Below are 27,631 nucleotides of genomic sequence, written 5' to 3'. Positions count from 1 at the left end.
TTATTTGTTTGTTATATTACAATATAATTGTTGTCATGACAACATGCTATATCTTGTTGCTATGGTGATGTCACAAGTCTTTGTTTTTTCCCGTTATACCTGAATTTTCTTCAGTATGTCCTCACAAGTTAACAATATGAAGTTGCAGTTATATGGCCTCCCAGGCTAAGCAGTTATGGTGGCAGACATCATTTCACTTACACTTTACCATTGTGAGTGGTTTAAATCCCATCAGGGACTTTGGAATCTTTCATGTGAGGCAGATTTCTAGGTCATTGGTTTTACTCAGGTAATTTTTCTCCGGCTTGAAATAATGCACAAGGAGCACCTGTGTATTTCCTTCACCAGGACAGCTGGAAAGTCACCATATTGACCTTTAGTGTCTGTATGATCCAACAAATTAGTTCCAGCCACAAGTTTTGATTGTTGTCAGAAGCTAATTAACCGAGTTCAAGAAGGGGAAATTACTCTGGAAATATTGGCACAGTTGACAATTTTTGTTATTCATTGTACACATTGAAAAATATTCAACTTTTCAATAAATGTAGTGCAAACATCATTAGAGCATTCAGAAGAGATGACTGGGAAAAAATGGTTTTCACAAAGTTATGTTATATAACTTGAAATGTCATTGTTTTAAATGGTTTGTATGAATATGTAAGTACTAATGGTCCCGCGTCGGTTAACAATACCTTAATGTATTTCTGAAGTGAATGAAGAGGAAATATGTTTAAATTCTGTAGCTAACCTGCATTATTGTTAGAAGGTTTAGTAAAATAGAATTCCAAAAATATCTAACTTACCAAAACCATGTTGTATCTGAAGGTTTAAAAGTGGAAATGGATGCCTGCTTATTAGGTAACTTGCCAGTATTTAACCCTCTGTATTAGTCAGTATGTGCAACATGAAACCAAATGTTTAGATAGTTATAATATTGTATAATATACATTTACATTGTATATAATATAAAATTGGTGTTGCCTCAGTGTAACTTGCCAATATCTAGGCCTATGTATCGCTTGGTGTATTTTGTATTAACACACTGGTACACATAAAACTTTTTTATATGTAAAGCCAGAATATATTAACTATACCAATAATCATTGTGCTTAAAAAGGGAAAGAACTGTAGAAAATATGGATGCTTAAATTATGCAACTTGGCAAAATCATGGACAAGTGTGTATAGTATGAAGACATTGTTACATCGAGATCTAGAAATATATATCTAACTTGCCAGACTAAATCAACCATTGAAGATAAAAACCTTGATAGTGTTCCTAGATAACTTCTCCACATGTACATGGATACTTCTCCACAACTATGACTTGAAACTGATTTGATTACAAATTTCATGTCAATTTATATTGCATACTTTGTTTAAATCTGCATCCACTCTAGATAAATGACTAACAGTGAATTCATTAAACAAATCTAGAAATGAACATTTGAAAATTAAGTTTTATTTCTTCATCAAAACACCATTAACACTTTTGAGGGGATCACAAGTCTTATCTAACATAAAACATTTCATATATAAAACAAAATTCAGTATGAAATAAAACTTAAATGGTTTCAAATAAGTCACCTCCTCAATGCTAAAACATATACTTCCCTCATATATAATAATACACAAATAAATGTTTTATTGCATCAAGTTTAATTAAAAAAATATTCTTAACTTTATTTACAGAAATAGGAGAGTGAAACAAAGTTATGTTGTAAATTACATGGCAACCTTTCCAGTGTTTCATTAAAAGCAGCATGCCTCAAGATTCGTGCTTATTTTCATGACAATTTTGAAAATGTATTTAAAATCAAAATATTTTGAAGTGAACAACGAAAGTAATTTACACATTGCAAATGGCACATACAATCCACGTCAAATGCCAAAGTAGGTCAAATATGCAAAAGTACTTCTTACTGCATTAGTAACACATTAGAATTATATTAATTGATACTGCAAAATCATTCATTAATTGCACTTAATATATAAAGCACTAATTAAATATTGAATCATTTTACTTTTTTTTTTAAGATCTTAATACATTTTTTCTAAATTTTGAATTTCTTGATATATGTTGGCTCATATGGAGGCATGCAGTTTTTTTTTGTTTTTGTTTTGTTTTGGTTTTACATCACATCAACACAGCATAGGTCATATTGCAACTTTCAAGCTTTACTGATGGAGGAAGACCTCCGGTGCCCTTCCGTGCATTATTTCAGTCACAAACGGGCACCCGAGTAGAACCACCGACGTTCCGTAAGCTAGCTGGATAGCTTCCTCACATGAAAGAATCCAAAGTCCCTGTCGGGATTCGAACCCACAGCGATGAGGGGCAAGTGGTTTGAAGTCAACAAACTTAACCACTCGGCCATGGTTTTACCAACAACAATTTGTCAAAAAAAATATTATCATTGACAAAACAAATATATGAGATATAAAACTGACTAGTTTTAGTTTAATTATTATATTCACCATGTATTTCAATATCAATACCTTTATTATTAATCATAAAAAATAACATTCTTTAAAATAAACATACCTGAGTTACATCAACTTTTTACCTACAAAAATCTATTCATTATTATTTACATGCATACCTTACAAGGTAACTACATCTATAAAAACAGTTTTGATTAAAAAAAAAGAAAGAAAAATATGTGCTTCATATAAAATAACTTTGTAGTTGATTATATATACAAAGGAAGACATAAATAAACAAGATCTATTTTTGAATAACAACAAATTTGACATTTTATGACACCTTACAACAACCTGTAAAGTATATGAAATAAACATGATTTACTATGAGAAACAGAAACAGATTGTCAATTTACTAACTGATTAAAATCCAGTGTGCATCGATTAAGATTCAGTAAGTTAGTCACATCTTTATTTATGCTTGCATCAAAGTTACACATCTATATATTGTGTATCTGTGTCAAACACATTATTCTATATAAAGCTCAGGTTCAGTTCCACACATCTATATATAGCTCATGTTCAGTTCCATTTATCTATATATAGCTCATGTTTAGTTCCACACATCTATATATAGATCATGTTCAGTTCCACACATCTACATATAGCTCATGGACAGTTCCACACATCTATATATAGCTCATGTTTAGTTCCACACATTTATATATAGCTCATGTTCAGTTACACAAATCTATATATAGCTCATGTTCAGTTACACACATCTATATATAGCTCATGTTCAGTTACACAAATCTATATATAGCTCATGTTCAGTTACACAAATCTATATATAGCTCATGTTCAGTTCCACACATCTATATATAGCTCATAATTAGTTCCACACATCTATATATATAGCTCATGTTTAGTTCTATACATCTATATATAGCTCATGTCCACACATCTATATATAGCTCATGTTTAGTTCCACACATCTATATATAGCTCATGTTCAGTTCCACACATCTATATATAACTCATGTTTAGTTCCACAATTCTATATATAGCTCATGTTCATTTCCACACATCTATATATAGAGCTCATGTTCAGGCCTACACATCTATATATAGCTCATGTTTAGTTCTACACATCTATATATAGCTCATGTTTAGTTCTACACATCTATATATAGCTCATGTTCAGTTCTACACATCTATATATAGCTCATGTTTAGTTCCACAATTCTATATATAGCTCATGTTCAGTTCCACACATTTATATATAGCTCATGTATCTATATATAGCTCATGTTCAGTTCCACACATCTATATATAGCTCATGTTCCGTTCCACACATCTAAAAAGCTCATGTTTAGTTCTACACATCTATAACTAGCTCATGTTTAGTTCCACGCATCTATATATAGCTCATGTATCTATATATAGCTCATGTTCAGTTCCACACATCTATATATAGCTCATGTATCTATATATAGCTCATGTTCAGTTCCACACATTTATATATAGCTCATGTATCTATATATAGCTCATGTTTAGTTCCACACATTTATATATAGCTCATGTTTAGTTCCACACATTTATATATAGCTCATGTTTAGTTCTACACATCTATATATAGCTCATGTTCCGTTCCACGCATCTATATATAGCTCATGTTTAGTTCCACGCATCTATATATAGCTCATGTATCTATATATAGCTCATGTTCAGTTCCACACATTTATATATAGCTCATGTATCTATATATAGCTCATGTTCAGTTCCACACATCTATATATAGCTCATGTTTAGTTCCACGCATCTATATATAACAATGTTCAGGTCCACTCATCTACAAGTACATATAGCACATATTCAAGTCCACACATCCTCTTTGTAACGTCTATTTAATCTCAGCATCATAATTAGTTTACTTGACTCTTCATTTGTTATACCTAAAATGATATTTAAAATCTTTATGATTTAAACAAAACAAAGAAAAGAAATTGGGGGTAACCATCCTTTTTTTTTAGCTATCTGCCTTTTAAAGTGAATTGTTTTGTTCTTTTTAGGTCATTTTTTTGAGCAAACAACTCAAAAATGTAGCCAAGCAACACCTCATTTGGTATTCAAAATAAATATGTTAGTCTACTAATTGTCATGATGCAAAATTTGCTGTAATTTCATGCAACAGATTATATAGTTGCTTTAGCAAAATATGATAATTTTTCTCCCCAAGTTAAGATGATTTGAAGAAAAAAATCAGTATGTTTAATCATTGAAGCATAGTAAAATATATTTTTGATAAAATTGTTTTAACTTTGCATAACAAGTGAAAATAGAAAAACCAAACATAATTTGAAGTATTGCTATTCTTTATCTTGAGTTATCTGCTCCTGAAAATGACATAAGAGTAAAAAAATCTCACTTTCAGGGGCAAGTATCTAAATAAGCAGGATGGTGACCTCCCACCCCAAATTTTGTTCTCGTCATTTTTTTTCAATCGTTATCCTCTTTAATCATGAAAACTTTCAGAAATTTCTGTGCTAATTTAAGTTTTCCTTGTTTGCCTTGTAAATTTTTTTATTTATCCCGAAAATGTCTTTATTGAGAGGCCATCTTGTTCAGCAGACCAGAGAAACTTTAGTTACTACAGTTCAGTACCATCTTAAAATATAACCAACTAGTATATACCAGATACTATGATTTATCTCTGACATCTTGATACCTCACAACATGTATATACAATCTCTGCAGTTTTTCACTTTATAAACAACAGCTGATATAATACTAGTAATGTAATACAGTATAAAAGCAAATAACATTTCTTCTGTAAATGACTATCATTATTTTGTTTTATCATCGAGCTTGCAAATAATTTAAGTGAGATTTTAGTGTTTGACATGGATGTTTAAATTGTTTAACATAATAACAAACCTTTACACTTGGCAAAAATATCAATGAATGCCTGGTTAACATCCTTTGCCATATTTTTGGCATCACCACACACATATATTACAGCATTTCTCTCCTCTATCAATGAGACAACTTCCGCTCCGTGTAACCTCAGATTGTCCTGCACATATCTCGGTGACTCTGATGGAAGTTCATCACGTGAAAAACTCACATGTAACTTTGTTAGTACTAACGTTGACAGATGATTGGCTAGTTTATCTCTGTAATTTACAAACTAAATGCATAAATAATCATAAATAGTCACTGGAATTTTAGTAAATCAACAAATTTGAATTCTGATAAAGGTAGATCAATATGTTACAGAATACAACAGTTCATTAAGGGAGAATTTCGTGTAAACTGAAAGATATCTTGATTAGTAAAACTGCAGAACAGTATTCTATGAATCAAAGGAGTCCCAAGTCAGGCGGCACATTTTTCTCAAATTATTACAAATAAATACCTAAAAGAATATTTATATAAATAGAGGATATTGAGTGAGTGTAGGTTTGATAATAAATTTACTGAACAAGTTCAATGAATTTAGTATTGAATCTAGGGTTTTGAATCTACACGAATATAATATTCTTTTTATCACATATTTAAAATAAGAACGGCAAACTGTTAAACAGTCTTTTTTCATTGACGCGCCTATAATGTAACGCTAACATTAGCGTGCTTTAACGCTATGTTTATATATGGCGCATTGACGCCACGTCAAAGTGTTATTACACTAGTGTAATATCGTTTTTATTAAATGGCTTTATTACACTCGTGCGCCGTGGTTTATGTGATAAATACAGCATAAAACATTTTTAGTGATTTCTATGTGAATGTTGCCATTCTTGTTCGACTGAAGTCAAACTTTCACTTCTTAATATCTCACTTTCATATCCCTCCCCAACCAACCTCCTCACCACAATCATGCTTTTTGACCATGTAACAAACTCTTCATAATGTAAAGTATTGCAGAACAACCATTATCATGTTCATCCCTTCAGTTTTAAAACAATCTTTAAAGTGGCTCTATGTATAATCAAAACATTCTCCCAAACAATACATTATGCATTTTTTTATGCATCTACCAACTCTTTCACACTGGAGGAATAAATATTGTTACATTTCATAAATGTTTCATATTTTTCATGTTTTAAAGAATTAAAATTCTTTTAAAGAATTAAAATTCTTTAAAACACTGCCACCCATATTAGTGATGCTCAAACTTTTTGTAGTCTTTTACCCACTTTCACACATACAAGTTTTTTTTCTTTTACACCTCCCAAAGCTTTATGAATGATAGCACTTAGGTATATATAATTATAGTCCATGAAAGAATGATGTTTACCTGAAGAGATAATCCCTATCTTTATGTCTACAACCATAAAACAGCCAGACTTCACCAAACTCTGTATCTGTCAGTGTTTGTCTCTCACTACATCTGTGATCTAAGAAACCAATAAATGGTGCCACACCCGTTCCAGGACCAATCAGAATTAATGGTACTGTCACATCATCAGGCATATGAAAACTCTGATTAGTTCTTCCAAATATTGGAATCTAAAAGATAAAATTTACTTTCTTACATGCTTCACAGTATTCGCCTATCAAACAGATCGGGCTGTCACATGCATTATTACATGATATATGCACAGCACAAAAAAACAAATGCTTACACGACATATAACGTCAAATATGACATCAATAAACCAAATGACGTCGGGAAATTACTTCAACGCTCAATGTAGTTCAGCATATTTTTATCAATTCTCTTTTCTATAAGCATGTTAGAATTAGAAATAGATATAACTTTTTCTTGCATTCTATTATATATAATAATACAGGTTTATCGTTCAAATGCTTTGTAATTAATCACTCAGGCCTATCAGCCTTATTGATTATATTCCTGCGCATTTGAACTCGACCCATGCATTATTTTACAACAATGCACTCAAAATTGATATCTATTTCCTAAATAGTTATTGACTGACTTCTTTAGACTGGTTCTAGATTGATCATATACTACAGATGACAAGAATTTTAAACATAATGTCAGCAAATAACAAGAGCCGGTTGAACCGGGTGATGCGCCCCGATTAGGTTTTGGACACAGGAAGGTATACCTCTTGTTGTGTCAGAGTTATGCCACAGACAAAGTTCAGTGTAAAAACAACCCAAATATTGTGCACAACACATTGTCTCAATATTGTGATCATTTTTGTGAAATAGTTGTAAAATCCGACTTCAAATAACGAAGTAATGCGCTGGACATGATTTTGCTGCAAGGTCATGACATGACCTTGACCTTCAAGGTAGGGACCCAAATGTTGCATGCGGCACGTCGATTCAATATGGTGATCATCTCTGTGAAATAGTTGTTAAATCCGACTTCCAGTAACAAAGTTAAGGGCCGGACATGCTTTTTGCTGCAAGGTCATGCTGTGACCTTGGGCGACCCAAATGTTCCGGACCCTGCGTCTCAATATGGTGATCAATTCTGTGAAATATTTTTAAAATCCGACTTCAAATAACAAAATTATGGACCGGACACGATTTTGCTGCAAGGTCATGCTGTGACCTTGACCTTCAAGGTGGCGACCCAAATGTTCCGGACCCTGCGTCTCAATATGGTGATCATTTCTGTGAAATATTTTTAAAATCCGACTTCAAATAACAAAGTAATAGGCCGGACACGATTTTGCTGTAAGGTCATACTGTGACCTTGACCTTCAAGGTAGCTACCCAAATGTTGCGCGCGACACATCGTCTCAATATGGTGATCATTTCTGTGAAATATTTTTAAAATCCGACTTCAAATAACGAAGTTATGGACCGGACACGACTTTGCTGCAAGGTCATGCTGTGACCTTGACCTTCAAGGAAGCAACCCAGATGTTGCGCGCGACACATCGTCTTAATATGGTGATCATTTCTGTGAAATATTTTTAAAATCCGACTTAAAATAACAAAGTAATAGGCCGGACACGATTTTGCTGTAAGGTCATGCTGTGACCTTGACCTTCAAGGTAGCTACCCAAATGTTGCGCGTGACACATCGTCTCAATATGGTGATCATTTCTGTGAAATATTTTTAAAATCCGACTTCAAATAACGAAGTTATGGACCGGACACCATTTTGCTGCAAGGTCATGCTGTGACCTTGACCTTCAAGGAAGCAACCCAGATGTTAAGCGCGACACATCATCTCAATATGGTGATCATTTCTGTGAAAAAGTTTTAAAATCCGACTTTAAATAACAAAGTAATGGGCCGGACAAGGTTTTGCTGAAAAGTCATGCTGTGACCTTGACCTTCAAGGTAGCGACCCAAATGTTGCGCGCGACACATCGCCTCAATATGGTGATCATGTCTGTGAAATATTTTTAAAATCTGACTTCAAATAATGAAGTTATGGACCGGACACGATTTTGCTGCAAGGTCATGCTGTGACCTTGACCTTCAAGGTAGCGACCCAAATGTTGCGCGCGACACGTCGTCTCAATATGGTGATCATTTCTGTGATATAGTTTTAAAATAACAAAGTTATGGGCCGGACACGAATTCGGGACATACGTACGGACGGACGGACGGACGGACAACCCGACAACTATATGCTCCCCCGAAATTTTTCCGGGAGCATAATAAATATTCCTGAATTCTGGAGGGAAGTTGCTATAGTTTCATTTTTGTTAAATAAACAGACTGTCAGAAGTTAACTGATACTTAAGCATTTTCATTTTATATCACTATCATAAATATATTCATGCAGCAAAAGTATACATTATTTTCATTCAAAATAAGTTTACATTATTTTCATGCAGCAAAAGTTTACATTATTTTCATTCAGCATAAGTTGACATTATTTTCATTCTGCATAAGTTTACATTATTTTCATTCAGCATAAGTTTACATTATTTTCATTCAGCATAAGTTGACATTATTTTCATTCAGCATAAATTTACATTACTTTCATCCAGCTTAAGTTTACATTATTTTCAAGAAAATTAATTCAGATTTTATCTACTTTTCAGACATGATAAATGAATGATCACAAATAAGTTAAAACACCCATACCTTTATCTCAGACAATTTCATTTCTTTAAAACCCTGTTCAATTTCCGTCTCCGTAGACTCTAGGATCTGCAATTCCTTTTCTGTAGAATGAGACATTCCTTCCCAGCCATCCAGTACACATCCCTTTTCTGTAATAGGTTCTTCCATTATCAGCCTCAATGTCAACAACATTGAAAATGAAAGAAATTTTTCCTGTCAAGGTTAAAGATGAGCAACATACAGAATATGGTCGTGGCTGTAACCTTGGTAAGTGTTCTAAAAATAGAAGACAAAGAGAATGAGAGAGAGAGGTAGAGTGTGATGAATTTTACCACATATCTTTTCAGTTATGTACAAAGGCCGGGTTGCATTTGTATACCAAAGATCATGAGGCTGTGAAAATTTTCTACCATTGACCATTAATGTCGAAAAATTAACTGAGTAAACAAGAAGTGGATGAGTGACAGACCTGAAATCAAATCTCACGGTATGGGACCATGTGCAAATGCTGTATACTAAATATCAAGAGGCTGTGATAAGTACATGTAGTTGCTGAGAAAAATGTTACAAAAATTTCCTGTGCATCTGTGCAACCTGACCAAAATGAAAAAAATAAGAAAAGTCATACATCATTATCAGCTTTCTTGTTTGGCTCATCATACTATATATTGTGTTCAATCAACATAAAACAAGAGGGCCATGATGGCCCTGAAGTCGCTCACCTGTATATAGGCCCCTGGAGCGGGGCCAGTTTAAACCCCAGGGCATTTATTTAAACAAACTTGGTAGACACCCATTAGAAAATGTTTCATGCTAAACATCTAAGGTCTAGCTCATTGGGTTTTTTATAAGAAGATTTTTCAAGTTTTTTCTTTACACATATAGATAAAAACAATGACACACACAGGGCAGGGCCAGTTTTGACCCCAGGGCTTTTATTTGAACAATCTTTGTAGACACTTACTAGAAAATGTTTCATGCTTAATATCTAAACTCTAGCTATTCGGGTTTTTTCAAAGAAGATTTTTAAGTTTTTGCTATTCACATATAAGGAAAATTAATGTCCCCGGGACGACGCCAATTTTGACCTCAGGGCTTTTATTTGAACAAACTTGGTAGACATTCACTAGAAGATGCCTCGTGCTTAATATCTAAACTCTAGCTATTTGAGTTTTTTCAAAGAAGATTTTTAAGTTTTTGTTATACACATGTAAGGAAAATGAATGACCCCCGGGGCGGGGCCAATTTTGACCCCAGGACTTTTATTTGAACAAACTTGGTAGACACTCACTAGAAGATGTTTCATGCTTAGTATCTAAACTCTAGCTATTTGTTTTTTTTTTCAAAAAAGTTTTTTTAAGTTTTTGCTATACACATATAAGGAAAATCAATGACCCCCGGGGCGGGGCCAATTTTGACCCCATGGCTCATATTTGAACAAACTTGGTAGACATCCATTAGAACATGTTTCATGCTAAATATCTTAGCTTTAGCTCTTTCAGTTCTTTAAAAGAAGATTTTTTAAGTTTTTACTATATGCATATAGGGAAAATCAATGACCCCCTGGGGCGGGGCCAATTTTGACCCCAGGGCTTTTATTTGAACAAACTTGGTAGACACCCATTAGAAGATGTTTCATTCTAAATATTTAAGCTCTAGCTCTTTCGGTTCTTTAAAAGAAATTTTTTTAAGTTTTTACTATATGCATTTAGGGAAAATCAATGACCCCCTGGGGCGGGGCCAATTTTGACCCCAGGGCTTTTATTTGAACAAACTTGGTAGACACTCACTAGAAGATGTTTCATGCCAAATATCTAACGTCAAGCTCTTTGGTTATTTTTTAACAATATTTAAAGTTTTTTCTTTCGGTTGCCATGGCAACCAGAGTTCTGCATGGAATTAAATTCTTTGAACAATTTTTAAAGGTGACCACCAAAGGAACATTCCTGTGAAGTTTGGATGAAATTGGCTTAATGGTTTATGAGGAGGTGTCATTAAAAGCAAAAGTTTACGGACGGACGGACGCCGGACGGACGCCGGACGAAAAGCGATCACAAAAGCTCACCCTGTCACTTTGTGACAGGTGAGCTAAAAATGAACGCCCACTCAAAATTTAAGGCCAGGTTACAGGACTAAAGACCTTAAAAATCTATTTGTAACATACTTTATATTGATGGTTGTCATGGGTTAAGCAACAGAAGTCACTGCCATGGGTAATCAGAGATATGGAAAAGCAACATGGCTTACATTGATATATAAAATTAGCTTGTTTATTCCTTGACATAACAAGTATTTCTTTGATAATAATCAAGGGATGTCTGGGAAATCAAAGAATGATGCAATTATAACTCAATACTTGAGGACATGTTACACATGTCATGTGATAATAGGTCAGCTAGAACACTGTATAGAATATAGATAATACAATATACCTATCAACCTGTCTACTGGTGGATGGCAGGAGGAGAAGTTGTTTAAAATATCTAATATACTCAGTGATGGCTCTCTAATAAACCTGGCATACTCCTCATTCCCTTGTTTACTACATAACTCTTGAAGTCGTCTTTTCTCCTCTACACAACTTGTATATTCTAACAATACCCTTAGAAGTGCCTGAAAAAAATAATAACTTACTTACTCAATATAAGTTTGTCAAAAATAATGCTGCCAAACTCAAACAAATTCAAAATGAGTTTTTGTTTCAAATCATTTTTTTTCAAAGATGTTTATAGGTTTTAAGTCATACCACCATTATAAAGGTTATTTAGCAACATTCAGCTGTACTGGTTGAGGAAGCTTGTAGCTTTTTTCTTCGTGCATTATTTGAGGCACATGTAGACTCCAGGGGTAGAATCACCAACCATAGAGATCTTCCTCATATTAAAGAATCTTAAGTCCTTGACTTCATTATAAATGTCAGTAGTACAGGACAAGAAATTAAAAATAACAAAATAAATAAACAAGAACTGTCAGTAGACCAGTATGCTCAACTATTCTCAATGCTTGATCGTAAGAAAAGTCTGGATAATGTACTGTTTTCTAATTGCAAATTCTGTCAAAATCCATGTTAGAGTTATGGGCCTTGGATAGTGACCTTCTTTTATTCTCTATAAATAAGTTATACTCTATAAATAATAAGCGTAGGAAGTTTCAACCCATTCCCTAAAGTAGTTTTGGAGATACCAACATGCATGCAAAAACTGACCTGAAGCTTGATGCCACTGCCTGGCTCAGTTAAATAGCCCTCCTTATTCTTTGAATAGTCAAGCTAACCCTAACCCTAGCTAAAAATTAATATACATACCTTTTTTGGAGGTTCCCTGATATCAAGACATGTAGTGAAGATATGCCTTAATGTACTAACTTCTGGTACAAACTTGGGTATACTAGCATTTCTCTTCTTAGTATTCTCTAACACTGAGATCTTTACACATGTATCTATTTCACTCAATACATTCAACCTGGTAACAAAACATTTCATGTCATCATAATAAAGTTTTTTTCTATCTATCATAAAGAGACTTTATATAAAATAAAATAAATTCAGTGAAACTATTCCTCTTCTATTAAATTCATTTGCTTTTATAAAAGTCAGTGAGACTGATGCATCTTATCTAATATGATTTTGAGGCAATAAAATAAATATCATCGAAGCATAAAGGCTAAAATGGCACCAGTATATTATTAGTTATAAAGATTTTTGACAGGTTTTATGGTCCTATATATATATACGGCTGTTTGGAACTATAACCCAAGCCGCTAGTCAAGGGCTATATTGCAAACAACCATTTATATAAGGTCATATAACCTTTTAGGAATATTTATAACGAATTTATGATTCAGCAAACTTCCAAATTGACAGCAGCCATGTATATAAAACTATACAAAGATCATGATTATCCAATGAAAAGTGACGTAGCAAACATGCAGTATTATTAAGTCAGATCAGTGTAAAACATCAATGAAGTCTTTCTGGACTCTAATATAATATTTTAATATAATAATATAAATCAATGGACAGTTCTTCATTCTACCTGGGAAAGTCTACATCTGAATAAATTTATTTTTTATAGTGAAATGATACGATTAACATTATCTATAACAAAACATGCACATGTATATACACAATTTAAATGACTTTTTACAGTTTGTTTGTCAAGCTTTTACGCCTAATTCATTGATATGGGTCATATCTTGGTGGTTGGTCCACATGATAACTAACACGTAGTTATCAACTTCTCCACAAGTAAACAACTACTACCCTCATATGATTTCTGAATCAGCTGTGACAGCAAAATATCATTAGACTTAATGTACAAGATGAAATGACATAGAGAAATTCTGCCCAGCTCAATGATTAAACCAGCAACCAATGCATTACAAATATGATGAAATCACTATTTAGTTAATTAGGCAGACTATTAGGTGAAATAATAAAGTTTAACATAAGTAAATTATAAAACATTTATATCAACAATGATTATAATGAGGGAGTATCACATGTATATTATACCTGGTAAGTAAAGATTGTACTTCTGTTTCATCATTTGGACAGACAACAGAAAAACTGTCTCCTGGCTTATACTGGATATCACTCTCCTGGTAAACAAAAAAAAACATCATTGTGAGCATTATAACTCCTTAATGAACAAATTTATACATGTATACCACTCCTATCATAATTATATTATAATGTCTACATACTAACAGGGGAGAAATATCTGATCAAGATCTATATATCTCCCTGTAAAATTTCAACATAACATATTAACTTTTATCAGTCTGCAGGGTTCCCATTAACATTGCTATAAGACAGTTTGTTTTGATTTTGAGGTAGTCATTTTTTTGGTTTTAACACAAACAACAAAGAGTGTTTTCAAGGTAAAGATTTGATGATTCATTATTTATGAATTACAAAGTTATGCTTTATTTCCCAATTTTCAGTATTTTTAACTAAAAGTGTTATATATAGAGGATATTTGTTTGGTTCAGTGTAAGATCGGAATATATTTCACCAAGTAAGCAACAAACTGAAAAGGTATATTTCACGAGTGGCGCAGCCACAAGTGAAATATGAACTTTTGGTGTTCATGAGGTGAAATATATTCCAATCTTACACTAAACTAAACAAATTTTCTTTTTATTATATGCAGAGAAACGTGTAAAAAGACATTTTAACCTAATACTAAATGAAAAGAGCGCCAAATTATAATAAAACATGGCGTCATTATTTATGACGTAGCGTCATTAAGTTGGTTTCCAGTACTGTGTACGCTGGTATTTCACTGAAATAATTGATAATTTCATGGTTTGAAACCACGAAATTATCAGAATTTTATTTCACCGATATATATCCATAAGCCACTGAAAAGCATGTAATAAAATGATTTACCCTATGATGACTTTCAGCCATTTTTTGTTAACTTGGAAAAACAAGAGGGCCATGATGGCCCTGAGGTCGCTCACCTGTATATAGGCAGCCCCCAACCCCCGGGCCAATTTTTACCCAAGGGCTTTTATTTGTTTATTTGAACAGACTTGGTAGACACCCATAAGAAGATGTTTCATGCTAAACATCTAAGTTCTAGCTCATTGGGTTTTTTAAAAGAAGATTTTTAAAGTTTTTACAATACACATATAGTTAAAAACAATGACACCCCTGGGGCGAGGGCCAGTTTTGACCCCGGGCTTTTATTTGAACAAACATTGTAGATATTTACTTAAAGATGTTTCATGCTTAATATCTAAACTCTAGCTATTTGGGTTCTTTAAAAGAAGATTTTTGCTATACACATAAAAGGAAAATCAATGACCCCCCCGGGCGGGGCCAATTTTGACCCCAGGGCTTTTATTTGAACATACTTGGTAGACACCCATTAGAACATGTTTCATGCTAAATATCTTAGCTCTAGCTCTTTGAGTTCTTTAAAAGAAGATTTTTTAAGTTTTTACTATATGCATATAGGGAAAATCAATGACCCCCTGGGGCGGGGCCAATTTTGACCCCAGGGCTTTTATTTGAACAAACTTGGTAGACATTCATTAGAAGATGTTTCATGCTAAATATCTTAGCTCTACCTCTTTGGGTTCTTTAAAAGAAGATTTTTTAAGTTTTTACTATATGCATATAGGGAAAATCTATGACCCCCTGGGGCGGGGTCAATTTTGACCCAAGGGCTTTTATTTGAACAAATTTGGTAGACATTCACTAGAAGATGTTTCATGCTAAATATCTTAGCTCTAGCTCTTTGGGTTCTTTAAAAGAAGATTTTTTAAGTTTTTACTATATGCATATAGGGAAAATCAATGACCCCCTGGGGCGGGGCCAATTTTGACCCCAGGGCTTTTATTTGAACAAACTTGGTAGACATCCACTAGAAGATGTTTCATGCCAAACATCTAAGCTCTAGCTCTTACGGTTCTTTAAAAGAAGATTTTTTAAGTTTTTACTATATGCATATAGGGAAAATCAATGACCCCCCGGGGCCGGGCCAATTTTGACCCCAGGGCTTTTATTTGAACAAACTTGGTAGACACTCACTAGAAGATGTTTCATGCCAAATATCTTAGCTCTAGCTCTTTGGGTTCTTTAAAAGAAGATTTTTTAAGTTTTTACTATATGCATATAGGGAAAATCAATGACCCCCTGGGGCGGGGCCAATTTTGACCCCAGGGCTTTTATTTGAACAAACTTGGTAGACACTCACTAGAAGATGTTTCATGCCAAAATATCTAAGCTCTAGCTCTTAGGGTTGTTTAAAAGAAGATATTTAAAGATTTTTCTTTCGGTTGCCATGGCAACCAGAGTTCTGCATGGAATTAAATTCTTTGAACAATTTTTAAAGGTGACCACCAAAGGAACATTCCTGTGAAGTTTGGATGAAATTGGCTCAGTGGTTTATGAGGAGATGTCATTTAAAGCAAAAGTTTACGGACGGACGCCGGACGGACGGACGCCGGACGAAAAGCGATCACAAAAGCTCACCCTGTCACTTTGTGACAGGTGAGCTAAAAATGAATGACTGAAATTTTGAAGTGTTTAATGAATGCAAACATTCAGTGTCTATGATGACGTCTTGATTTAATAAGTGTAAACAAGAACTGTCTAGGATGGCATCTTCAAATATTTAAGCACTTTAACAGTGCAGAAGCCATTATTTTCAAAGATTTAAGAATTCTTTATTCAATATTTTTATTTTTTTACTTGCATTTGGGAATTTTCTCCAGTGGATTAGGATAATAATTTACTATTTTCAATTGGGAATATGACCCAATATCTGCTAAAAAATAAGCCCAAAAAAATCCCTGCATCTATATAGTTTGACCAGGACTAACTGAAAATCTTAATCTTTATGGCAGCTGGAAAGGTCAATTTAAGAAATTCACAGCAGGCTTAAGGTAAAATTTGTCATAATTGTAATATACTCACTTTGATATCTAGTTCCACAAACATGGCTTTCTTTACAGCAGTATCTGATGTCAGGGTTTTTATTTCACTAACAGTTGTCATGGTAACAGGTGTAGCAGATGATGGGAAATCACAACCATTTTGTCTTGGTATATCACAGATATTCTGTAAAACAAGCAAGTTTATTTGCATTTTGCTCAATTAATTCAAAATAAAATTTAAACATGTGCTAATTTCTTATAATTAAAACTGCTTAGACTGTAAAAAAGGATGACAGTCATAAGCTCTGCCTTTATATGCCAATAACTTAGCAACTGATTTTCTATTAAAAGACAATGATAATATATCAAATTTGGAAAATCTGTTATACATGTATGATCTAATGGTAGTCAAAATTTTATAGCAAAGAGTTACAAAAACTATACAACAAAATTAGAATAAATTAACATTTTCAAGAACCCTGGAACAGTCATACAGATTTCTGACAAACACCTTGTTGATTAAACAACATTTTATTTTTTTTTTATTTCGATTGGGATTTAGATCACACCAAAACCATAGAGGTCATATGGTAACCTTTCCAGCTTTACTTGTGGAGGAAACCTTCAGGTGCCACTAGGTGCAGTATCTAAAGGACACACAGGCACCCTGAGTAGAACCACCAACATTCTGTAAGCTTGCTGGATAGCTACCTTACATGAAAAAGTTCAAAGTTCCTGGCAGGATTTAAACCCACAGCAGTGAGGGGCAAGTAGTTTAAAGTGAACAACCTTTACTACATGGCCACAGATGCCCTAACGTTTAAGCATTATAATAAGTTTATTCTTTACAACATTTTCAAAGTAGACCAAAATTTAACTTACTACACTTTGCTGCGGATGGAATTCAATCTTCAGAAAAGAAGGGGGAAGTAATGGAACTGTTAAAGTACTCTCTGACAATGGAGGTAAAGAAACTGCTACACCACATTTCTTTATTGAAGAGTCAGTACTTGTAGTGTGAGATGTTCCGTTTTCAGTTTTATGTACAATATTGATCTTGTTTGTACTAGAAGTTGTTTGTGTCACACATGAATTATTACAATCTGATTGGTTAATATCACATGACATCTGTGATGACTCAGCATTTTCCTCTTTCTTTCCATTTGTCAATATTGGAACAGTGCTATTTTTAGAAATATCAGACTGTGTAGACTTGTTCCCAGTTTCTATCACAGTGGAACCAGTCAATGTTGTATTATTGGTAGAGATAATGTGTGTATCAACAGTTATGTTTTCAGCATCACCACCTCCTAGTTCTGCTCCTGGTAGCTTTAGGAAACGTTTTAGAGCTGGCCACAGGCCGTCTATCCATGGCTCCACTGCCACCTCTAGTCTAAAACATAAAATGTTTCATGATTGAATCTTATTTTCAAAAAATAACTTATAATGTTAAAATAAACCATTCTTACACTGCAAAGTTGTAGAAAAATAAACATATATATGAGATGACAGGTTTAACAAATTTTTCAAACTTTTTGTTTATCTCTTAATCTAAATAACAATGGTAAGATTTCATATTTTAGTTACCAGTATTTTGTGTGTACCAATTTTTATAGCTGCTCTGAATGTTATTCTTCCTTTTTAAAGGTTATATCACTTATTATTATGTATTAAATTCTTCTTTGAATTTATTAAGATTTAACATTATATTTTTGTTACATAGTTACATTTTTTCTCTTTCTTACATCTATTTAATTCAGATAATATCGTTTTCTTATTTACTGATATTTTTGTTACAAAATTTAACGTTAACGTTTGGCGCGGCTTAACACGCCGCGTTATGTCATATTTTTATGTAAGCGGAAACGCAATGATCAAAACAAATTTAAAACGTTCATACAGTTTATAAGCATCACGACGATACATTTAAAACGCCGCAATAGTTGAGAATTAGAAACACACGACGCCAGTGTTAGTGAGAATGCGTTTATTAACGGGAAACGGGAAAATACAGAAAATTACAACAAACATCTAAATGTGAACTTAAAAAGTACTCTTAAATTTTCCACATTTCAGTTTTATAAATTCTTTATAAAACTGATGTGTCAGCTAGGTTATGAAAAGAGCTTTATTTTACCGATGTGTTTAAACCAAAACTAAACAAAAATTGATGATGTCAATATTTTTTACGTTGTGTACACATAAATTGACGTTGTTACCATGATATTATGTTTAAAAAGATTATAAGCTATAAAGATTTTTGACAGGTTTTGATGGCCCTATAGAAACAGTTGTTTGAATACATATCTGTTTATACATATAATCTGTTAAGAATCTTAATTTATAATACTGTAAACTTTCTTTATAAGAGAAAAAAATGAAATTCATTTATAAATCGACTGCAGTCCTGTATATAGATTATATAAACATTATGATTATCCAATTAAAAACAATGTTACAAACATGCAGTATAATATATATTACTGCACGTCTATATACAACATAAAATATTACCCGACAGCATCATCAGCCCAGCCAGACTCGTAGAATCGTTTAGCTCCAAGATCTTGTAATCTTTTATCCAGTGATTTACCACAATTACAGAAATTTGTGTAGTTTGAATCACCAAGACCTGTTGTTTAAGAAAAAGGGACATGTTTATGTTTAAGCATTGTAGAACTTAAAACAGGAAATGTAACTCAACAACCATCATGACCTTATTATTACTCATGTGAGTAAGGAATGTCACTTATTATCATCTAATAATAATATACTGTAAGCAAAACAGTGTTAAAAAGTAGAATAATGTTTCTTTTTATTTATACAATTAATCTACATGTACATTTTTTAAAATGAATACCCATCCAAATTTTAACTGGACTTGATTTGGTAGTCTCTAGAACTTTTAAATCAAACTTTGAAACTAAACAATACCAGTAAGTTTAATGTAGTGACTACCAAAAGTTTGTCATTTATTGTGATAATAAAACATTCTCTCCAGGTTTTTTCCTTAGAAATTAACAAGATAAGTTACTTTGCTTAAGGTTCCGTAAAAATTTAATATCTCTATAAGTATTATTTTTATCAGCTTTTTTTTCTTTGACTTAATTCGTTTTTGATACCTCAGAATTGATGACTTATGTTTAAATGTGTCCAAGATATCACTAAAATAAATATTTTAACAAATTTGATGAATATACAATTAAAGATTGCAATGTGACTTGACCTTGTAAAACTTATCAGAGTATTTAACATAAATATATTCAATTTGAAGGAAAAATAATGTGAGTTAAATACATGTTTTATAACTAAGTCAATGTGTAGATGTAACAGGTTAAAGTTAGTTAAATATTATAACTAACCTAAGAGGGCATAGTGTAGATGTGACAGGTTATGTTAGTTAAATATTGTAGCTAACCTAAGAGGGCATAGTGTAAAGTGACAGGTATTGTTAGTTAAATATTATAACTAACCTAAGAGGGCATAGTGTAGATGTGACATGTAATGTTAGTTAAATATTATAACTAACCTAAGAGGGCATAGTGTATATGTGAAAGGTAATGTTAGTTAAATATTATAACTAACCTAAGAGGGCATAGTGTAGATGTGACAGGTAATGTTAGTTAAATATTATAACTAACCTAAGAGGGCATAGTGTATATGTGAAAGGTAATGTTAGTTAAATATTATAACTAACCTAAGAGGGCATAGTGTAGATGTGACAGGTAATGTTAGTTAAATATTGTAACTAACCTAAGAGGGCATAGTGTAGATGTGACATGTAATGTTAGTTAAATATTGTAGCTAACCTAAGAGGGCATAATGTAGATGTGACATGTAATGTTAGTTAAATATTGTAGCTAACCTAAGAGGGCATATTGTAGATGTGACAGGTAATGTTAGTTAAATATTGTAACTAACTTAAGAGGGCATAGTGTAGATGTGACGGGTAATGTTAGTTAAATATTGTAACTAACCTAAGAGGGCATAGTGTAGATGCGACAGGTAATTAGTTAAATATTGTAACTAACCTAAGAGGGCATATTGAAGATGTGACAGGTAATGTTAGTTAAATATAATAACTAACCTAAGAGGGCATAGTGTAGATGTGACAGGTAATATTAGTTAAATATTGTAACTAACCTAAGAGGGCATAGTGTAGATGTGACAGGTAATGTTAGTTAAATATTGAAACTGACCTAAGAGGGCATAGTGTAGATGTGACAGGTAATATTAGTTAAATATTATAACTAACCTAAGAGGGCATAGTGTATATGTGAAAGGTAATGTTAGTTAAATATTATAACTAACCTAAGAGGGCATATTGAAGATGTGACAGGTAATGTTAGTTAAATATAATAACTAACCTAAGAGGGCATAGTGTAGATGTGACGGGTAATGTTAGTTAAATATTGTAACTAACCTAAGAGGGCATAGTGTAGATGCGACAGGTAATTAGTTAAATATTGTAACTAACCTAAGAGGGCATAGCGTAGATGTGACAGGAAATGTTAGTTAAATATAATAACTAACCTAAGAGGGAATAGTGTATATGTGACAGGTAATATTAGTTAAATATTGAAACTGACCTAAGAGGGCATAGTGTAGATGTGACAGGTAATATTAGTTAAATATTGTAACTAACCTAAGAGGGCATAGTGTAGATGTGACAGGTAATTTAGTTAAATATTGTATAAACTAACCTAAGAGGGCATATTGAAGATGTGACAGGTAATGTTAGTTAAATATAATAACTAACCTAAGAGGGCATAGTGTATATGTGACAGGTAATTAGTTAAATATTGTAACTAACCTAAGAGGGCATAGTGTATATGTGACAGGTAATTAGTTAAATATTATAACTAACCTAAGAGGGCATATTGTAGATGCGACAGGTAATTAGTTAAATATTGTAACTAACCTAAGAGGGCATAGTGTAGATGTGACAGGTGATCATCTGGTAACATTTTCTTCAGACGTCTAACAAATTTGAGAGCAGTATCAGGAGGTTCACCATCTCCTGTCGTAGAAGTTACTATGACAACACACTTCTCTCTCTCCAGAAAAAACTGAAACATATGACATCAATAGGTTCATTAAAATACATTACCTTTCTATAATAATATAAAAGAAAAACAAAAGATACAAGTAAGCATCTTAGAATGCAGTTTCTTACAAAATTATATACCTGGGATGTGATTTTAATAAGATAAGACACAACGCTTAGAACTGTCATTGACAGAAACAATATTGTTGTATCGTCAATTATGTTTTGTCAATCAAAAACCATTACATATTTGGAAAAAACAATAACTTTGACTAAGTAATTATATATCTAGAAATTAAGAAAATTCACCTAAAGCAGAAGTCCATGTTTTAAACTATGCTGTACATGAAAGATGTACATGTATTTCATAGCAGTGTTGAGAAAAAAAACTTATGCTGTTGGAATTTGTAAATAAGACACATCATAATAGTATGACAGAATAAATATGTTTGTTTTTTTACTGAAACCATTTAAACAGGTTTCAAAGTGAATTATAGATTAGTAATTATATGTATTTATTGAAACACCAGCATATCATCAATATTTGTTATATCTGGAATAGTAATATTGACCCAATATGCTTTGCACTGAATCAATGACAGCTCTATTATAACTAAAGATGATGGATTGTCCCTAAACATGCACATTTAACAATTATATAAATGACCATCAATATGTAAAAATTCAAGAAAATTTAATTTTTGTTTAGAAAATCGAAGTGTAGTATCTAATACAGGTGGGAACACTGTATTTTACCATCAGTTTCAAGTGGGAACACTGTAGTCTACCTGTAGTTAGTTTGGTTTAAAAATATTTGATTTAAGTTTGCGAAACAAGTTCTTGCAACTTGTCTTAATATTTATCACTTTCAAGTTTCAACATACAAGTGGGAAACAGTTGTTTACAGTTAGTTTCAGAAACTAGTGTGGACACTGTATTTTACCATTTGTTTCAGACACTCATAGGGACACTGCATTTTACCATTAGAGGGAACACTGTGAAATGTAATATTAAGCATAAACTTCTCACCCTTTTCTCTGTCAGACTAAGACAATGTATATCTGCACATAAATTTTGGTCCCTGGCTTTCTCTGCAATTTCTTCAGATATTGCCTTTGCCTGACCTGTCTGGGAACCATACAAGAGTAGGAACCGATTAGCTACTGATGTTGGCATTATGATTTATATATCTGAAATAGCAAAATAATAATTAATCACTTACATTCCTTATATCTACATATGTCCAGCATTTCCATTTAATTACAGTGATTTTCCTGCTTATATAACAGACTCCGAAAAAGGGCCTTTTCCCAATTGAAATTTTTTTTTAAAATCATGCAGTTTTCCCAAAAACCAGAACTTAAACGTGCTTTTTTCTTCCCAAATTGGCAATTTTAGCGATAATTTTTCCCAAAATCAAGAGGCTAAGGCCTCTTCCCAATTAAGTGAGAAAAATCACTGAATTACTTTTAAGGTAATTAAGATTAAGAGGTTAAAATATTCCTACCCAATCAAAGACAAACAAAAATGTGTTTCATAAACACATATGTCCCCAGCCCAGGTTCTTGTCAGTAACAAATTTTCAAACTGTCAAACCTTTACAAATGACAGTTTATTTGGCATACTGGTTGGGGACCACCAAAACCGGACAACCACCAAACCCAGACTCCCCTGAAAATGCTTAATTTAGTATTTTCCATGTTCAGAGGTTGTCAGTCTTTTTTTAATCAACAATAAATGCATGACGTTTCTTCTATAATTTAGTAAATAAATTTATTTCAACCTCCGTAATGGTGATATTTTAATGTCTATTTCAAGAATGCTGACTTTGAAATTTGGGCGTCAAGAAAGCAATGCCTGATCTCGTTTACCAGCTTTTATCATTTGCAGTGTAAACAATAGACTATCAAAAACTTCAGCATTTGTTGCTGAAATAATGTGTATCATGTTAAAAATCAAAAATTAAAACACCCAATCTTTTATCTGAATTAAATCACGCCATGTATGCATACATATCTGTCAGACACATGGTACTGTAGGTAATTTTGACGGTACAAGTCAACCCGGCCCTAAGTCAACCCGGCCGCAAGTCAGCCCTGCCCCAAATTGGTCAACCCGGCCCCAAACCAATGTTATTTCTGGTCAACCCGGCCCAATTTTTTATTATTTATTTCGCTTTAAAATATAAACACTTATCAAGAAATAAAATAAAAATTAACAACAAAAGTTTAACGCTGATATCTTTTATTATTTATTTTATATAAAAACTATCAATATTAACAAACAAGCAACACATGCATAGTTTACTGTTTTTAATTACCGTCGCAAAAAATAAAAGAAATGACCAAAAGCATACTAAAGTGTTTCCATGAACAGTTTTTAAGTAAGATTAATTATAGAGATGCTTCCATCTACATGTATCACAGGTATCGCAGGTCACTGCCTCCTGTCTGTCACGCACAATATACTGTATCCACAATCAATACAGTTATCAGTCATAATGACAAAAAGTGATTAAACACAAAACACTATCAATTTTTCAAACACTTAGTAATATTCCAATACTTTATACACAGTAAATAATTGCGTATTAAACTGTTAAAGTCTTAACCCTTTACCACATATATACGCGAAACAACGCACTTTCGACCCCCCCCCCCTTTTTAAGGCCTCAAATAGTGAAAAAATGTCCTATTTGGACCCCAAACATAAGTTTTCGTTTGAGAAATGTTGCTTAAAAAAGTGAGCACTTTTTCGGCGCCGCCCCCTATCCAAAAGATACATCAGGGGGTTGCCAGAAGGGGGATGTGCCCCCTTCTGTTAGGGGGGGTTTGAAGGGGGGCGGAGTCCCCCTCATCGCCAACAAATTTTGGACTTGTGAGAGGGTAAAAATGACCCCAGGCCGATCATAATGTAACGTTAAACCAACGCTGAAAAGCCTTTGACTCTATCTCAATCCCTTGAACAGTTGCAGCACTTTGAAATAAATTTTGATGGAAAAAATCGAGGCAAAATAGTGATTTTTGGCAATTTTGAGATGTCCCCTCGTTGCCATGGTAACAGGAAATTAAAGACTGAGCATGTAGTTACAAAGGCAATGGTCCAGTCAACATTTGTGCCAAGTTTGATTAGTATTGAAGCATTTTTCATAGTTACATAGCAGTTTGAACTTGTAACAGGAGGCTTTTCAGTGAAAACGGCCATTTTTCACAATATGCTCATGGGGGAAAGGGTTAATTGGCACAATTAAATTTACTGACACTTTTATGCCAGTTCATGTTTTTTTTTACTATTGTTCTATAGTTAATAATATTCAATTAATAATAAATCATTTTTATTCCATCATACAACAAAATGACCTGAATAGTTATCTTTAAAAATATATATTTTTGGGCCGCACTGACCAATTTTGGGGCCGCATTGACCAAATTAAAATACTGTGGGGCCGGGTTGACCAATTTTGGGGCCGGGTTGACCAATTTTGAGGCTGGGTTGACTTGGGGCCGGGTTAACTTGGGGACGGTTTGACTGTAATTCAATTTTGATACCCTCCTTGAAGAGCCTCGGGTGTCAATGCAATCAGAAATAAACAAACTAGTTTGTTAGTTAGGCGAAGAAGCTAGCTGTTCTGTGTCAAATGTTTAGGTCTCTGTGTTGAAATTATGAAATCTGTATGAAACTAGAAATGTGTCATCATGCCACGGATGCCCCCGCATGCAGCCAAAATTTCAGATGTTATAATATTTAGTTCCAAATTTGTTTGCACAAATTATTTTTTTCATTTGCAGTTCAAAGCCCTTAAAACTTTTCAATGTTAACACAAACCATTTTCATACAATGTTCAAAGCACTGAAATTATTCAATCTTAACCTTTTGAAAATAGCATATTTCATATTTGTAGCCAAAATAATGGCTACATACATTTCCACAAAAGTATGAGTGCTGAAACTGAAAGTTCAAAATTTTTCCAACATTCAAGAAAGATAAGTTTGTCCAAAATCATTGAACCACGACCAAATTCAAACTTTCCACAAAAGTATGAGTGCTGAAACTGAAAGTTCAAAATTTTTCCAACATTCAAGAAAGATAAGTTTGTCCAAAATCATTGAACCACGACCAAATTCAAACTTTCCACAAAAGTATGAGTGCTGAAACTGAAAGTTCAAAATTTTTCCAACATTCAAGAAAGATAAGTTTGTCCAAAATCATTGAACCACGACCAAATTCAAACTTAAACTGCTTATTCCTAAGATGTATCTATATTATTTTCAAAGTGAAAGGGACATAACTCTGCCAAAAAATCATCAAACCATGACCAAATTCCAACTTGACCTGCCCATTCCTTTGACATATCCATATGTCAAATTTGAGTTGAATATGTAACACTGTTGGGTAGATAATGAACAGAAACTGTAAATTTCATATAATTTTCAAAGTAAAAGGGGCATTACTCTGCCAAAAATCATTGAACCATGACCAAATTCGGACTTGGCCTGGGCATTCCAAAAACATATCCATATGTCTAATTTGAGTTGAATGTGTTGTACTGTTGGGGAGATAATAAACAGAAACTGAAAATTTCATATTATTTTCAAAGTGAAAGGGGCATAACTCTGCCAAAAATCATTGAACCAAGACCAAATTTGAACTTGACCTGCGCATTCCTTTGATGTATCCATATGTCAAGTTTGAGTTGAATGTGTTGTACCGTTGGGGAGATAATGAATGGAAACTGAAAATTTCATATTATTTTCAAAGTGAAAGGGGCATAACTCTGCCAAAAATCATCGAACCATGACCAAATTCGAACTTGACCTGTATTTTCTCAAGACATTTCCATATGTCAAATTTAAGTTGAATGTGTTGTACCTTTGGGGAGATAATGAACGGAAACTGAAAATTTCATATTATTTTCAAAGTAAAAGGGGCATAACTCTGCCAAAAATCATCGAACCATGACCAAATTTGAACTTGACCTGTATTTTCTCATGACATATCCATATGTCAAGTTTGAGTTGAATGTGTTGTATTGTTGGGGAGATAATGAACGGAAACTGAAAATTTCATATTATTTTAAAGTAAAAGGGGCATATCTCTGCCAAAAATCATCGAACCATGACCAAATTCGAACTTGACCTGTATTTTCTCATGACATATCCATATTTCAAATTTGAGTTGAATGTGTGCAACCGTTACTAAGATAATGAACGGAAACTGATGATGACGGAATGACAGAATGACGGAATGACGGAACAGGGTAACACTATATGCCCCGGCCATTACATGGCGGGGGCATAAAAATGTTCAAAATGTGTCTGGTTGATGGTCCCCAACCTATACAGTAACATTGAACAACAAAAGGATTTATAAGAAAGTTTATTAAAATGGTCAAACAATTAATTAGGCTAGTCAGATATTTACAATCAGAGAATCTTTTTAAAATATAAAATAAATTTGTTGTTATTGACGGCTAATGTGGGTTTTCAGTTATGCAACTAACTTAAAGGGAGGTAAAAATGTAAACAAACAAATCTTCAAAGCTGAACTGAAGGGAGATAACAAGCTAGTTTTACGATTAATTTATTGGCTTATGAAACTAAACATAATTTGCTGATGGTAGTTATTTCTCAGTAAGATAAAAAAAATTCGTGATTTTTTTTCTTTTTCTTTTGTTTTTAATATAACACAATATTTCTTTCTAACCTTCCCTCACGACATCCAGCAGGAAAATGAAGCAACTAAATGCAACCGGAAACAAGAATCATAG

At 33.1% G+C, this 27,631-nt stretch overlaps 1 protein-coding gene across 1 annotated transcript; it reads right to left on the bottom strand.

Moving 5' to 3' along the window:
* Window positions 1-3,734: 3,734 nt before the first annotated feature.
* Window positions 3,735-27,629, bottom strand: LOC132746759 (methionine synthase reductase-like). Its single transcript, XM_060736008.1, has 13 exons — window positions 27,568-27,629; window positions 22,894-23,054; window positions 21,739-21,886; window positions 19,332-19,449; window positions 17,700-18,210; window positions 16,858-17,001; window positions 13,942-14,027; window positions 12,733-12,889; window positions 11,861-12,041; window positions 9,490-9,704; window positions 6,724-6,935; window positions 5,361-5,599; window positions 3,735-4,378 (listed from the first exon to the last, which is right to left on the bottom strand). The coding sequence occupies exons 2-13, from the start codon at window positions 23,038-23,040 to the stop codon at window positions 4,299-4,301; spliced, it is 2,238 nt and encodes a 745-aa protein (XP_060591991.1). The 5' UTR covers window positions 23,041-23,054; window positions 27,568-27,629; the 3' UTR covers window positions 3,735-4,298.
* Between the last annotated feature and the right edge of the window lie 2 nt (window positions 27,630-27,631).

This window comes from Ruditapes philippinarum, unplaced genomic scaffold (assembly GCF_026571515.1).
Source record: "Ruditapes philippinarum isolate M1 unplaced genomic scaffold, ASM2657151v2 ctg2211_1_1_1_1, whole genome shotgun sequence".
In the NCBI taxonomy this organism is placed as follows: Eukaryota; Metazoa; Mollusca; class Bivalvia; order Venerida; family Veneridae; genus Ruditapes; species Ruditapes philippinarum.
This window is presented reverse-complemented; position numbering and strand designations above follow the sequence as displayed.